The 14,402-nt window shown below is 41.8% G+C and overlaps 1 protein-coding gene across 1 annotated transcript; it reads left to right on the forward strand.

The window, feature by feature from the left end:
- The first annotated feature begins 469 nt into the window (after nt 1–469).
- On the forward strand, nt 470–8,997 carry LOC118121372 (vitellogenin-2-like). The gene is made up of 34 exons (XM_035177204.2): nt 470–509; nt 698–718; nt 944–1,095; nt 1,184–1,435; nt 1,512–1,673; nt 1,763–1,911; nt 2,004–2,154; nt 2,252–2,409; nt 2,487–2,652; nt 2,738–2,863; nt 2,949–3,167; nt 3,273–3,490; nt 3,593–3,690; nt 3,775–3,899; nt 4,233–4,334; nt 4,452–4,571; nt 4,671–4,857; nt 4,965–5,058; nt 5,149–5,334; nt 5,429–5,549; nt 5,632–5,845; nt 5,942–6,282; nt 6,369–6,407; nt 6,496–6,564; nt 6,651–6,857; nt 6,956–7,098; nt 7,227–7,365; nt 7,451–7,580; nt 7,665–7,848; nt 7,938–8,032; nt 8,151–8,245; nt 8,374–8,539; nt 8,628–8,789; nt 8,885–8,997. The coding sequence occupies exons 1-34, from the start codon at nt 470–472 to the stop codon at nt 8,995–8,997; spliced, it is 4,944 nt and encodes a 1,647-aa protein (XP_035033095.1).
- Nucleotides 8,998–14,402: the final 5,405 nt, after the last annotated feature.

The raw sequence follows: 14,402 nt of genomic DNA on the forward strand, positions 1-14,402 counted from the left end.
TCTGCAAAATAATTTTTATGCTAAAGTTTTCAGAATATTAGAATAATTAATGTGAGTTTAAGTCATTGGAGTCAGCATTTATGGAATAGAAAAATGAAACATGTGAAAAGATGTTTTGAATTATTTATGCTGGTGCCTGGTTTTGTTTATGGAATTATTGATTGTTGTATTCATTTATGGATAATTATGCATGATATAGTAGAATGAAAACAATCTGCTCCATAAACATAAATACATATATGAGTACACGCATGGAGCTGATTGTGCCATACAAGTCAGTCAGGTTAGAACAACTTGTCATCTGTGACATTTTTCTTTTAACTTTGTTTGTCTAATCTAGCTGGTCAGGGCATAGTGACTTCAATGACAGCTAATATTTAGTTAATGATATATTCTGATGAGCACACCATCAGCAAAAAGTGGCTTTAAAAGGAAGTTCGGCCAGAAGAGTTAGTCTCATCCACCAACCATGAAGGTGATTGTGCTAGCTCTTGCTGTGGCCCTTGCAGGTATGTCAGACATTTAGAAACTGAATCTTCTTAATTTGAACTCCATTTTCTGAAAATGTTGCTGTGTCAGGAAATTTGCTGTTAAACTGTTAATATACTTGTTCTTTGCGAATTCCCTGTTTTTTTCACATATTGTGTTTGTGCTTTATGAAAATCTAAAATAACTCTCTTTTAAAAAAAAATTTCAGTGGCGAATCAGGTCAGCCTGGGTATGTATTCTTACTTCATATCAAAATATGCAATCATCCAATAAAGAAAAAAAGTTTTCAACAAAACTTACTTATAAATGTTGAAGGCAGTAAATTGCTGTCTGTTACTTCTAACGTTCTACTGAAAGACAAATAGACTGATGAGATATATTTTCCTGGCTTATTTTACTTTTTTGAAGGTTAAAGCAAATTCCTACCAGTAATGATATTTCAATCTTATTTCAGTCCCAGAATTTGCTCTTGGAAAGACCTATGTGTACAAATATGAAGCAGTTCTTATGGGTGGCTTGCCAGAGGAAGGACTGGCAAGGGCCGGACTAAAAGTCAGCAGCAAAGTTTTGATCCATGCTGCCGCTGCCGACATCTTCATGCTGAAGGTGAAGACCACTTACAAGATTTTTTTTAAATGTATATTTTTGTGTCCTATGTTCACATTTAATTTGAAACGTCACTTTTTCTTCACAGCTTGTAGACCCTGAAATCTTTGAGTACAGTGGCATCTGGCCCAAAGATGCTTTCATCCCGGCCACCAAGCTCACCTCAGCCCTGGCTGCTCAGCTTTTGACACCGATCAAGTTTGAGTATGCTAACGGTGTTGTCGGCAAAGTGTTTGCACCGGCTGGCATCTCTGCAACTGTGCTGAATATCCTCAAGGGAATCGTTAACATCTTACAGCTGAACATCAAGAAGACCCAGAATGTGTATGAACTGCAAGAGGTATGAATAACTCATTGTCATGAAGTTCAACCAACAAAACGCTATGATACTTAAACTTCTGACTTCTGTGATCTAGCCTGGTGTTCAGGGTATCTGCAAGACCCACTACGTCATCAGTGAGGATGTAAAGGCTGAACGCATTCTTCTGACCAAGACCAAGGACCTGAACAATTGTCAGGAGAGAATCATGAAGGACATTGGCCTGGCTTACACCGAGAAATGCGTGGAGTGTGAGGCTGTAAGTGAATTTTCCCTGACTCTGCTTACTCTGATACAATGCGCTCCCAGTGCAGATGTGATAATATTCTTACGTGGTTGTTCATACAGAGAGGAACGACCCTGAAGGGAGCCGCTGCATTTAACTACGTCTTGAAGCCAGCAGCCACCGGTGCTCTGATCCTGGAGGCAACTGCTACAGAGCTCATTCAGTTCTCTCCTTTCAACATCTTGAATGGCGCTGCCCAGATGGAGGCTAAGTATGTTGTCTAAATTAAGGAGTATTGAAACCACTATTCACAGCACAAAGTGTCACATAGTAGATTTACTGATTGCTTGTGTCTATTTTAAGGCAAGTCCTGACCTTCGTGGATATTGAGAAGATCCCAGTGGAGCCCATCAAAGCTGCATATCTTCCCCGTGGATCCGTGCAGTACGAGTTTGGCAGCGAGCTTCTCCAGACACCCATCCAGCTTCTGAGGATCAGCAATGCCGAGGCTCAGGTATTTAAGATAGCGATCCCTCTTTCAACCAGATTTTTACTAAATCAATCGTGTAGCAACATAGAAAAATAAGGGAAATGTTTATTTTTACTTCTAGATTGTTGAGACTCTGAACCACCTGGTGACCTTCAATGTGGCCAAGGTCCATGAAGATGCCCCTCTGAAGTTTATTGAGCTCATCCAGCTGTTGCGTGTTGCCAGATTTGAGAGTATTGAGGCTCTCTGGACTCAGTTCAAAGCTAAACCTGATCACAGGTAACTTTCATTCAGAGAGGATCCATTAAACAAAAATTTAACGAATGGTATAATAATACAGTGTTTCTCTTTCTTAGGCACTGGCTACTGAATGCTATCCCCGCTATTGGCACTCACACTGCTCTGAGGTTCATTAAGGAGAAGTTCCTGGTTGGTGAGCTGACTATTGCTGAAGTTGCTCAAGCTCTGCTGGCATCTGTGCACATGGTGACAGCTGACCTGGAAGCCATCAAGCTTGTTGAGGTAAATTGAGCTTAAAAGAGGTCCTGTGTGTTTTAAACAAAGTGAGAACACGGGCATGTAATTGATTATTTTCACCACTTCACAGGGCCTGGCTGTGAACCCCATCATCCGAGAAAACCCAATCCTGCGCGAGATCGTCTTGCTGGGCTACGGCACTCTGGTTGCCAAATACTGTGTAGAGAATCCAATTTGCCCTGCTGAGCTTGTGAGGGTATGTATCGTTTTCTACATGTTTTATGTAACTAAAATTCAGTTACAGCATCAGAAAAACTAATGCCTTTGTGTTCCTCCCACAGCCAATCCATGAACTTGCTGTCGAGGCTCTTGCCAAAGGTAAAGTTGAGGAGCTTATCATCCTTCTGAAAGTTCTGGGTAATGCTGGACATCCTGCCAGCCTTAAACCAATTTTGAAGCTCCTGCCTGGCTTTGGAAGTGCTGCTGCTAATCTGCCACTCAGAGTTCACATTGATGCCGTTTTGGCGTTGAGGAACATTGCAAAGAGAGAGCCCAAGATGGTGAGACTGGATATTCTGACTCCTTCCATTGCTTACAGTGACTACATTTCAGGCCTGTCTTGTTATGTTCAGTGTTGTCTAAAACATTTCTTCTTTGTGAATTAGATCCAAGATATTGCCATTCAGCTGTTCATGGGCAAGGCTCTGCACCCAGAGCTCCGTATGGTTTCTGCTATTGTGCTGTTTGAGACAAAGCTGCCCATGGGTCTGGTGACCACTCTTGCCGATGCCCTCTTGAAAGAAAAAAACCTGCAAGTCGTTAGCTTTGTCTACTCTTACATGAAGGCCATGACCAAGAACACTGCCCCTGACTTCGCTTCTGTGTAAGAACCTCAGTAATACTACGGTTTCCAATTTCTTTATTTCATTTAAACACCTTAGCACCTACGATCTTATATATGTATATTTGTACGTTCAACTTTCAGTGCTGCAGCCTGCAATGTTGCTGTGAAGATCCTCAGCCCCAAATTCGACAGACTGAGCTACCGCTTCAGCAGAGCTCTCTATATGGATGCCTATCACAGTAAGTGAAGACCAGCTGAACAATTAACATAGCAGTTTTCATATTAGAACATGCGACTTGATGGTTTGTGTCTTCTCCCTGCAGACCCCTGGGTGATGGGTGCTGCTGCCACTGCCTTCTATGTTAACGATGCTGCAACTCTTATGCCAAGAGCCATCGTGGCCAAAGCCCGCACCTACCTGGCTGGAGCCTACGCTGATGTTCTTGAGGTATGACAATCATCAATCTTTCATCTCGGAATGAAAAGAATGTCACTGCCACTGATACATTGTATATTGGTGCACAGCTTCAGTGATGCTAGCATTTAAGATTAATATATCTATGCATGTTTACCAATTCCAAGAATCCTAAGTTTAACTAAACATTAGATTTCACATTTTTTCATCTGTTGTAATTGTCTGCCTTGTTGTATATACCTTCAATTCATGCCGTCTTTGTTAGAAATCTAACAATAAGACTATATCCTATGGCTGTTTCACAATTTATATTGCAGTGATAATTAAAAAAACTTGTCCATCAAACGCTGCTTTTCTTGTGTCCAGGTTGGAGTGAGAGCTGAGGGAGTCCAGGAAGCCATTCTGAAAATCCAGGAGGCTCCTGTCAATGTTGACAGAATCACCAAGATGAAACAAGTTATGAAGGCTGTAAGTTCAGGGGAACATCCCAGTCCCAAAAGTATTTCCTTTTATGAGTAATCAAAGTATCTTATGTTTGTTGAAGTTACAATTGTAGATTTAATCTTGTATTTTTTTTCCTTACAGCTTTCTGATTGGAGGGCTAACCCTACCAGCCAGCCCCTGGGCTCTCTGTACGTGAAATTCTTTGGACAGGAAGTTGCATTTGCCAACATCGACAAAGCTATTGTTGATAAGATCATTGAGGTAAAGCATCATTTATTGTTTTGTACTTTATGACTTCTAAATAATAATTATACTTTAAACTTAAAACCTGGTGTCTAATGAGCCTTTTTGTTCTTCCAGCTGGCAACTGGACCTGCACTTCACAGTTATGGCAGGAAGGCTTTGGAAACTCTGCTGGCCGGTTTTGCTCTGCATTATGCTAAACCAATGCTGGTTGCTGAGGTCCGTCGTATCATTCCCACCGCTGTTGGTCTGCCAATGGAGCTGAGTTTGTACACAGCTGCTGTGGCTGCTGCATCTGTTGAGTGTACGTACCATGGGTGTAACTTTACTGATCTGAAATATTTATCAATACTAATACTAAAAATTAGATATTGATTTGTGCAGATGCTAAACATGTGTTGTTTTTTATAGTCCAAGCTACTGTGACACCAACTCTGCCTGCGAACTTCCAAGCTGCCCAGCTTCTGAAGTCTGACATCAACATGAGGGCTGCAATTGCTCCAAGGTAAACTGGCTGTAGTTTACTCAAATGAGCTTCTTCTCACCTTCATTGTTGACGAGCAGAAAATTAAATGTATCTTTCTGTCACTTGCAGTGTTTCCATGCACACCTATGCAGTTATGGGTGTGAATACTGCTCTTATCCAAGCCGCCCTGGTGTCAAGAGCCAGAGTTCACACAATTGTTCCTGGAAAGATTGAGGCAAGAATTGACATGATCAAGGGCAACTTCAAGCTTCAGTTGCTGCCTGTCCAGGGCATCGATAAGATTGCATCTGCAATGTATGTATTTTCCATTCCCTCCAAGTAAAATATATAATCTACTTTTGAAGTTTAGTTTTCTCTTAACTATTTTTTTCCTATTTATTTCTCCTAGTGTTGAGACTTATGCTGTTGCAAGAAATGTGGAAGACCTCGCAGCTGCCAGGATCACACCAATGATTCCAGCCACAGCCGCAGTACAGCTGTCAAGGGAGGTCTCAATGGCCGATGACGTTGTGAGTTTGATTCACTGACAACCTTTTTCCAACACAAAATCCTGCACTGTTTCAAACTCATGTGGTGATCTTTGTTTTACAGTCAGTATCATCTGAATTCATTTCTCAACTGCCAAGAAAGCTTGTCAACATGTTGAAAATCCCCAAGGGCTTTGAGAAGAAAATGTGTGTCGCAATTGAAACCTTTGGAATAAAGGCATGCGCTGAGATTGAATCTCACAATGCTGCCTCCATCAAGGACTGTCCACTCTATGCCATCATTGGAAAACATGCTGTCTTGGTTGAGGTTGCTCCAGGCAAGTGACAATAAAATACTGGTACAAATAATTATGCTAAAAAGTAGTTGTGAAAGTTGCTAAAATGTAATGTACAATTTATTTATTTAATTGCAGCTGCTGGACCAGTTGTAGAGAAGATTGAAATCGAGATTCAGCTTGGAGAAAAAGCAGCAGAAAAGATACTCAAGGTGATTAATCTGAGCGAGGAAGAGGAGATTCTTGAGGACAAGAACATCCTGATGAAACTCAAGAAAATCTTGGTTCCTGGTCTGAAGAACAGCACAGCATCCTCCAGCTCCAGCAGCTCTCGTTCAAGCGCATCCTCGTCTTCCTCCAGCTCCTCCTCTCGCCGCGCAAGCAAAATGGTCAAGACATCAACCAGCAGCTCCTCCAGCTCCTCTTCAAGCAGCCGTTCATCTCGCCAGTCCACCAGCAGCTCTAGCTCCATGTCCAAGGTGAAATACAACTTCTCCTCTGATACGTAAAAGGAGTAGACTCGAAAACCATGCGCAGGAATTAATCTTTTTTTTTTCTATTGCAGCTGTCTGAGATGAAGTTTACCAAGAACCACGTCCACCAGGTAATTATCAGAATGTGCTGTAAGGTGCATGACCCTGCCACACCATATACAGTGTTTGAGAAGGCTAAATATATGTCTTTGTTTCCAGCATGCCGTCTCCACAGCCCGTGCAAACAGCAAGAGCAGTGCCTACAGCTTTGAAGCTATTTACAATAAGGTAAGTTAGTCAACATAACAATCTCAGGTTTTTAGTTGGGGTAAAAATCGAAACTTTCATTAACAATCTCTATTTTGCACTTTCAGGCAAAGTACCTGGCTAACGCTATTGCTCCTGCCGTGACTGTTCTCATTCGTGCCGTGAGAGCCGACCACAAGGTTCAGGGATACCAGATTGCTGCTTACTTTGACAAAGCCACTGCCAGACTGCAGGTTATCGTTGCCAACCTGGCTGAGAATGACCACTACAGAATCTGTGCTGATGGTGTGTTGCTGAGCAACCACAAGCTCATGGTAAAAACATTTTGGTGACATGAATTATGTTAGTAATAGCTATTAGAAATTAGTGAGAAAATTTTAAGATTTCACTCTGGTTTGAATGTCTCTTATAGGCCAAGATCGCCTGGGGCATTGAATGCAAGCAGTACGAGACTGAGATCACAGCTGAAACTGGTCTTGTGGGTAAACAGCCTGCTTTCCGCCTGAAGCTGACCTGGGACAAACTTCCAAAGAACATGCAGCGCTACGCAAAGGAGTAATGTCCCAAAACAATATCTGCAGATCATTTTCTAAGACACCTCTCTAAGAGCTATAAATTTGTCAATACTAAATTAGATGTTTACTCAAAGACTAAAAAAAACCTTTATCTTTTTGTCTGTCTAGCCTCTCTGAGTACATTGCCCGTATTGCTCGCGAAGCCGGAGTCAGCCTGGCAAAGGTCAAGAATGTTCGTAACCAGCTCAAACTGACTGTGGCTCTTGTATCTGAATCAAGTCTGAATATTATTCTGAAGACACCAAAGGTGTGGTTTTCTTTCCTATTATAATTAACACACAGAAAATGTATGTGTTTCACCTGGTCAACCAGATTGATTTGTTCTTCTACAGAAGACCATTTACAAGCTTGGAGTGGGTATCCCCATTTCTCTGCCAGTGGGGGAAACTGCAGTTGAGCTGGAACCATACCAGAAGAACTGGGCTGATAAGATCATGTACATGCTCACCAAGGCTCATGCAGGTGAAAACATTAAAAAGGGACAGAATATCTGATCATTCAGACTGCTCTGTATGTAGCTAACTTACATTTTTCTTTTCACTCCAGCTGAGTGCACCATGACCAAGGACACAGTGATCACATTCAACAACAGGAAATACAAGAACGAGATGCCTCACTCTTGCTACCAGGTTTTGGCTCAGGATTGCAGCCCAGAACTCAAATTCATAGTTCTGCTAAAGAGGGACCAAAGTCAGGAGCAAAACGAGATCAATGTGAAGATTGCAAACCTGTACGAACAACCAGTGTTTATATCTAACTTGTGGAAATTTCCCAAAAACTACAATACCTTGAATTCATAATCCAATTGTTTTTCAACAGTGATGTCGACATGTTTCCAAGGGACAACGCCATTGTGGTGAAGGTTAACGGAGTAGAAATCCCCATGAACAACCTGCCTTATCAGCATCCCGCAGGTTTCTTGTTTGTTTTTTTTAAATTAAATTTAACTATCATGTTTCAATAATTCAGTTTGTTTAAAGTGTAAGAAAACACACATGTATTTATATTCACACTTATTTGTATTCATTTCAGGCAATATTCAGATCAGACAGAAAGATGAGGGTATCGCTCTCCATGCTCCCAACCATGGACTTCAGGAGGTCTTCCTCGATCTGAACGCACTGAAGGTGAGATAAGTTAACTGGATTGTGTGACTTTTCTAGATTTAAACTTTTCTCAGCATGCGTATGGTCATGGGGTCATGGGGTCATGGGGCAGTTTAAGTTATAGTTCCACTGCAATGTTTTTTCTTCAGGTCAAAGTTGTGGACTGGATGAGAGGCCAGACTTGTGGACTCTGTGGAAAGGCTGATGGGGAAATCAGACAAGAGTACCGCACACCCAACGAGCGCCAGATAAAGGATGCAACCAGTTATGCTCATTCCTGGGTTCTACCCGGAAAGAGCTGCCGTGATGCCTCTGGTAATACTTAAAGCACCAATTCGAATCAGACTGGAAAAATATATCTTTATGCACTGTGCTTATCTTTATCTTTTTCGCCCTTTTCCAGAGTGCTACATGAAGCTTGCATCTGTGAAGCTGGAGAATCAGATGACCCTCCTCGGTCAGGAGTCCAAGTGCTACTCTGTGGAGCCTGTGCTGCGCTGTCTGCCCGGCTGCATGCCAGTGAGGACCACCTCTGTTACTGTTGGCTTCCACTGCCTTCCCGCAGGTGAGTCTGCAAGAAATCACAGCAACTTCACAAAAGCCTTATTAATAGAACAACTTTCTCTGAGCCTAACTGTCTGACCCTGTCCACTGTTGCAGATTCTAACATGGACAGCTCTGAGGGTCTGAGCAGTATCTACCAGAAGAGCACTGACGTACAGGAAGAGGCAGAGGCTCACCTGGCCTGTCGTTGCACCGCTCAATGCGCTTGATCCAAACACCTTGAGGAATTCAATGTGTTTTTTTTCCAAATATTCTTGAACTGTATCATAAATAAAAGACAGATACATGTGAAATATTAATTGTCTGAGACTTATTACAACTACAGCTGGTGTATACAATTACAAAACATTTATACTAAGAGATCGTTCACTCCTGATCATTCACTTTGAAGTCATGAAGACACAGCCTGAATGTGGCCCCATATGAATATACTATCCTTTCTTTGACCCATTTACTTTACACATTTTCAGACTCATGAATATCTACTTTCGAAACATTGCGGTTTATTACTCCTGTTGGGACATGGTATTTGTGAACCACAGTTCGGGCCTACATGTGTAGTCAAAAGCCTAAACCCGCATGTCCTTTGTTCTGGAGAAAACCAGAGCCTCCAGAACTCAGTCTCCCAGGGTGCCTCAACGTCACACAGAGGTGTGAAAACCGACCGGAGACACAAGGGTCAACCACTATTGGTCACTCTGGGCCCCATGACCTGTGAGGTCACCGGGCCAATATAAGGCCAGGTCTCCCCCTCTTCACTCTCTTTCCATGCAACGCCGAGGGGAGAAGCCTGGCTTCTCCAGCTCACATCTGCTCTTTCTACGCCACCCTCGAGAGGAGAAGGCTGTCCAGCCTCTTTCCGATTCCTCTCTCCGAGAGGAGCTCAGAGTTGCAGCTTTCCACTCACCTCCTCCTAATCCAAGCTCTACCAACCTTCAAGCAGCTACGCGATGTCCTGCCGGAGAACTTCGAACAGCAACTGAGCTGTACCTCACAACAGAACCACAAAGGCAGGAGCCACAAAACCAGCAAGACGACTTCACAGAACTTTGAACAGCACAGCAACCTTTTTTCCCCTTCCATGGACGGGTAACACAACTGGGCTTAATAATCATACTAGGCTAAGCAAAGACTGTTTATTCGATTCCTTGTGATGTTTATAAGTTTGATTTGTGTTGCTGTGATATTTTGGTTCTAAGTTATTTGAAAGTTAATGTTAGTTTGTTATGCTCTTCACAGTCTTTCTTTGCATTTCACTCTACACTCTTTCTCTAACTTGGCACCAACACAGACACATGCATATCGCAGCACCTATCTCTCTGACCCCCGCCACATGTCGTAAACATGTGGCGGGGGTTATCTTTAGAGTGGCCAGCCGCCATTTTGGAAGCACGCTGACTCACACAGACACACACACACACGCATACTCATATACATATCTTTATTTAGTAAGTACACTGTTAGTAATTTGTGTTTTTATACTTTATTATATTCATAATAAATTATTTTCTTTCACAAATGTTTTTTCATTAATGTTGCATAAGTGAATTTTGCCAACCTCTACACTGTTAAGAACTCTATATCCTTCAACTTAGCTAACTATCTATATGGTAATTTTGGTTGTAGTTATTAATTTAATTGTTAATCAGAGTTCCAAATTTGTAGTTAGTACTTTTATGAGACTTAATCAATAAATTGGCTATCTTTTCCCTTCCTTTGAAGGTGGTAACTTTAATCAATTAAATGTATTATTTAATATTAATATTTTTAATATTAATATTCAATATTTTATTTTGATAACCAAATTTATTGAATGCCGAAAGGCACACCATTTCATGGTATCACGTTTAATGCATTATTGCACAACACTGTCAAAGCATCGGTCAGAGAATGGAGCAAACCTTATTTAAAGAGGGGGATAGCAGTTGTGATTTTAAATTGGAGATTGGCTTCAGTTCCACTTCAGAACACTCATTTGTCAAAAACTAGATACAACTAGCAGCCAGTAGTAATGGGAATTACAGCTCTTTCAAGGATATACCACCATTATAATTTATTCTTGCATGTGTGGTTTAGCAGCACTAAATTACTGGTATTGCCAGACCTCATGTCAATAATCTGCATTGTAAACATTACATAAGAAGACGCCACTTTGAATTCACCCTCTGTGTGAAATGTGTTATGCAAATAAAGTTGCCTTGCCTTAAATGGAGCGACGCCTGCGAGCTAGTTCCGGCAGCCAACTTGAGCTGCGCTGCTCCAATCATGTGACGTACATCATGTGACATACCTCACTCTCCACAATCATCTGTAATACACACCCTCCATATTAGGCGGCCTATTTAAGCTTCAGCCCCTCCACCACTCCAGCATCCACCTGTAGGCTCCGACGGGGGGGGTTGTTAAGTCGGAGCCTAGACGCCAAACACTAACCTGTTCTACTGTTGCAATAAGGGTTTGAACGTGAGTTGTCTGATTGAAATGCACTTCATGCATGAGTGTCTATTTGACTGTGGGGTGGGCTCAGCCATACAAACACACACACAGACACACACACACACTAGCTATCATTTCATGAAAACTCTGCCATTTAAACAGTTTAAGGTTATTTAAAAGTTTCCCTATAGCAGGACCACCCTCAACACAGGCGTATAGCCTGATGAAAGTAGAATCTTTCAAAATCAGCTCTCAAATAAAAGACCGTCTTGGGTTCAGAAGTGATCACAACCACTCTCTAATTATGTTACATGGCTTCACATATATATTAAATAATCCTAATGTAATGGGGTCAATCCTTAATAAAAAGCTTTAGCTAAAACAGGATAGTTTTAGCAGTGTTACTTTCCCAGTTATGCTTACATGTCATTGTAGATATAAAATCACAGCTCTAATTAACCTGACAGGACGGAGATGCCTATAGGACAGAGGTCACTAACAGGCGGACCGCGGTCCGAGTCCGGACCCAGAAGCCGTCCCCGTACGGACCCGGACCTACAGCCAAAACAGAAGGTTATGATTTAAAACCTGACGGGGCGCTTCTATTTGTAACCGGCGCAGCTTTTGTAGTCTTTACGGTAGTGGTTTAGCGGATGAGGAAACGTACAGACCAATTGCATGCGAGTTAAGCCATCCCACGTGATACTACTCAGCCAATCAAGTCTGTGCATTCCAGGCGGTAAACACTCTACAGTGCAGACAGATGAGAGAGTTAGAGGCAAGGTACACATGAAAAGACGGTAGAAAGAAAAAGAATGATAGCGATACAGGTAGAGAAAACAAAGGGAGAGAAACAGAGGAGTGAGACGGAGAAAGGGAGATAAACAGAGGAGTGAGACGGAGAAAGGGAGATAAACGGAGGAGTGAGACGGAGAAAGGGAGAGAAACAGAGGAGTGAGACGGAGAAAGGGAGAAACAGAGGAGTGAGACGGAGAAAGGGAGAGAAACAGATGAGTGAGACGGAGAAAGTTGAGAAACGGAGGAGTGAGACGGAGAAACGGAGAGAAACGGAGGAGTGAGACGGAGAAAGGGAGAGAAACATGAGTGAGACGGAGAAAGGGAGAGAAACAGATGAACAAAGTGGGGGAGTGGGATATAAGTGGGGAAGAAAGTGATTCTAAAACTGTTCAATTGTTAAGATGTGTTGAGATTTATTATCTGTAAAATTAGTTGAGACTTTTGAGTCAAGATGTGAAACAGAAAAAGGGAAATTCAAGCTTTTGCTCCCTTTATTTTATTTTTCTGAAGTTAAGCCCTTTATTTGAACATGCACAATTTTCCCATTTTATTTATTTTCTCTTATTTTGAAATGCAGCCCTACTTTTATTTAGTTAATGAGAGAACATTATACATATCTGCAATCATACATATATGTTCAGTTCTATGTTACGTGACAATAAATATTGTCAAAAAGTTTTTGAATCGTACTGAATTCATTTGATTTGACAGTCAGGTATTTAGTACATGCAGATGTTGATACAACTACTAGGCTACTTAAATATATATCACACTAAATAGTTAGACATTATGATCTTCCGGACCTTTACTTCAAGAAATTTTCTCTAACTGGACCTCTTTAAATTTTAGTTGAATACCCCTGGACTACGGTGTCCCTAAATAAACTTCGCCAACTCCCCTCATCCTGCGTAGTCGCTCTCTCCCTCTCTCTCTCTCTCTCTCTCTCCACTGCCGGTCCTGTGAGGAAGTGTAGCGTGGGCGCAGCAGGTGTGGACGCCAATTGTTTGTTGCGAGCCCAGCGTACAGCTGTGTGTGTGTGTGTGCGCGTGTGTGTGTGAGAGACGGTATCAGCGTCGCCATACAGGCACTCTGTAATAATCTCCAGTCAGCGTGTACACACAAACTAATGGGAACGATACTTTATTTGTCGTAAAGATAATAAGGACGGCGTGGGTCTCTGCTTTATTTTAATGAATTGAAGGGCTGCCTTCAGGCAGAATATTTAAGGTCACTGTTTTTTCCCACATTTAGATTTCATTTAGATTATTTGGCCTTGTTTAGATTTAGTGTCTGATTAATGGGTTTGATTTCTGGTTTCTTTGTTTTATTTTATTTTGTTCTTTGTTCTATGGGTAATGTGCAATATGGTTGACGGGTACTGTGCAATCCTGGTTTAATGGCTTGAATATTGTTGAGTTATTGGCTCCGTAAACTAGAGGCCCTCTTCTGTCATTTCATTGTATAATATCGCTTGCAGTGATAATCCACTGGTGCAATCACACCAGTGTTGGGATTCTTAAAGTGTGCTGTGCTTGTTTTATGCATGATATTTTAGCTTTGTTAAATTGGGTCTGGAGCCTTTAATTTCTCTTTTTTTTTAAACTGTTATTTATATCAAGTGCAGGCCAGTACTCCCTACATTGCACATGATCCTGTGCTGTTTGATCAGTCTTTTTAAATCCTTTGTCCAACTTGAATAAATTGTCTATTTCTGGAATCATCAGCCTCCCGTCCCGTTTATTCTGGATATATGTGGTGAACCCGATTGGCATTCAACTGTCACCCTAAACTTTTGACCACTACAGAATTGGCGTTGTTGGCAGGGTCGGAGGCTGAATATACAATTTTTCTGTTTATTTTCAATATTTTTTTATTGTGTTTGTTTTGGGTTTTTTTGGGCCCTATTGATTAGTAGAAACTAGGCCAGAGTGGGAAAAGACAGTGGCTGGTCTACAGGTGAAGAGGACCACAGGCTGATTTGAAGATCTCTAAACATACTGACTGTCCATTGGGAGGATGGAAGAAGTATGACCCTTATGGAGCAGCTGCAACAGCTGAAAACAGCCAATGAATAGTTGAGAGAGCAGTTGCAGAACCAATCAGAGTTACCTGAACCAGTTCCAGGGTCATCCACTACTTCTCCTAATGTGGTTCCAGCAGGCAGCCTAGCCTGTGAGGCAACCAACCTCTGTTATGTTTATGTACCTAGAGAGCGTAAATGCCCCAAGTTCACTGGTAAAATGTCAGTTGATCTGTTAACAGTTGAACAATGGATTGAAGAGGTACGTAGATGTCTGGAGGTTCGGCATATGCCAGTACTTGAACAGTTGCTGTTTATCACAGACCATTTAGATGGAGGTGCCAAGTCAGATAAATTTTC

Source organism: Hippoglossus stenolepis, chromosome 14 (genome assembly GCF_022539355.2).
Source record: "Hippoglossus stenolepis isolate QCI-W04-F060 chromosome 14, HSTE1.2, whole genome shotgun sequence".
NCBI classification, from domain to species: Eukaryota; Metazoa; Chordata; class Actinopteri; order Pleuronectiformes; family Pleuronectidae; genus Hippoglossus; species Hippoglossus stenolepis.

Excerpts from the sequence above, each read along its gene's own strand:
- LOC118121372 (XM_035177204.2), top strand. The coding sequence starts at position 470 with ATGAAGGTGATTGTGCTAGCTCTTGCTGTGGCCCTTGCAG. Across the intron at positions 3,900-4,232 it reads CCTACGCTGATGTTCTTGAG|GTTGGAGTGAGAGCTGAGGG; the intron begins GTATGACAATCA and ends TCTTGTGTCCAG. Across the intron at positions 7,099-7,226 it reads ATGCAGCGCTACGCAAAGGA|CCTCTCTGAGTACATTGCCC; the intron begins GTAATGTCCCAA and ends TTGTCTGTCTAG.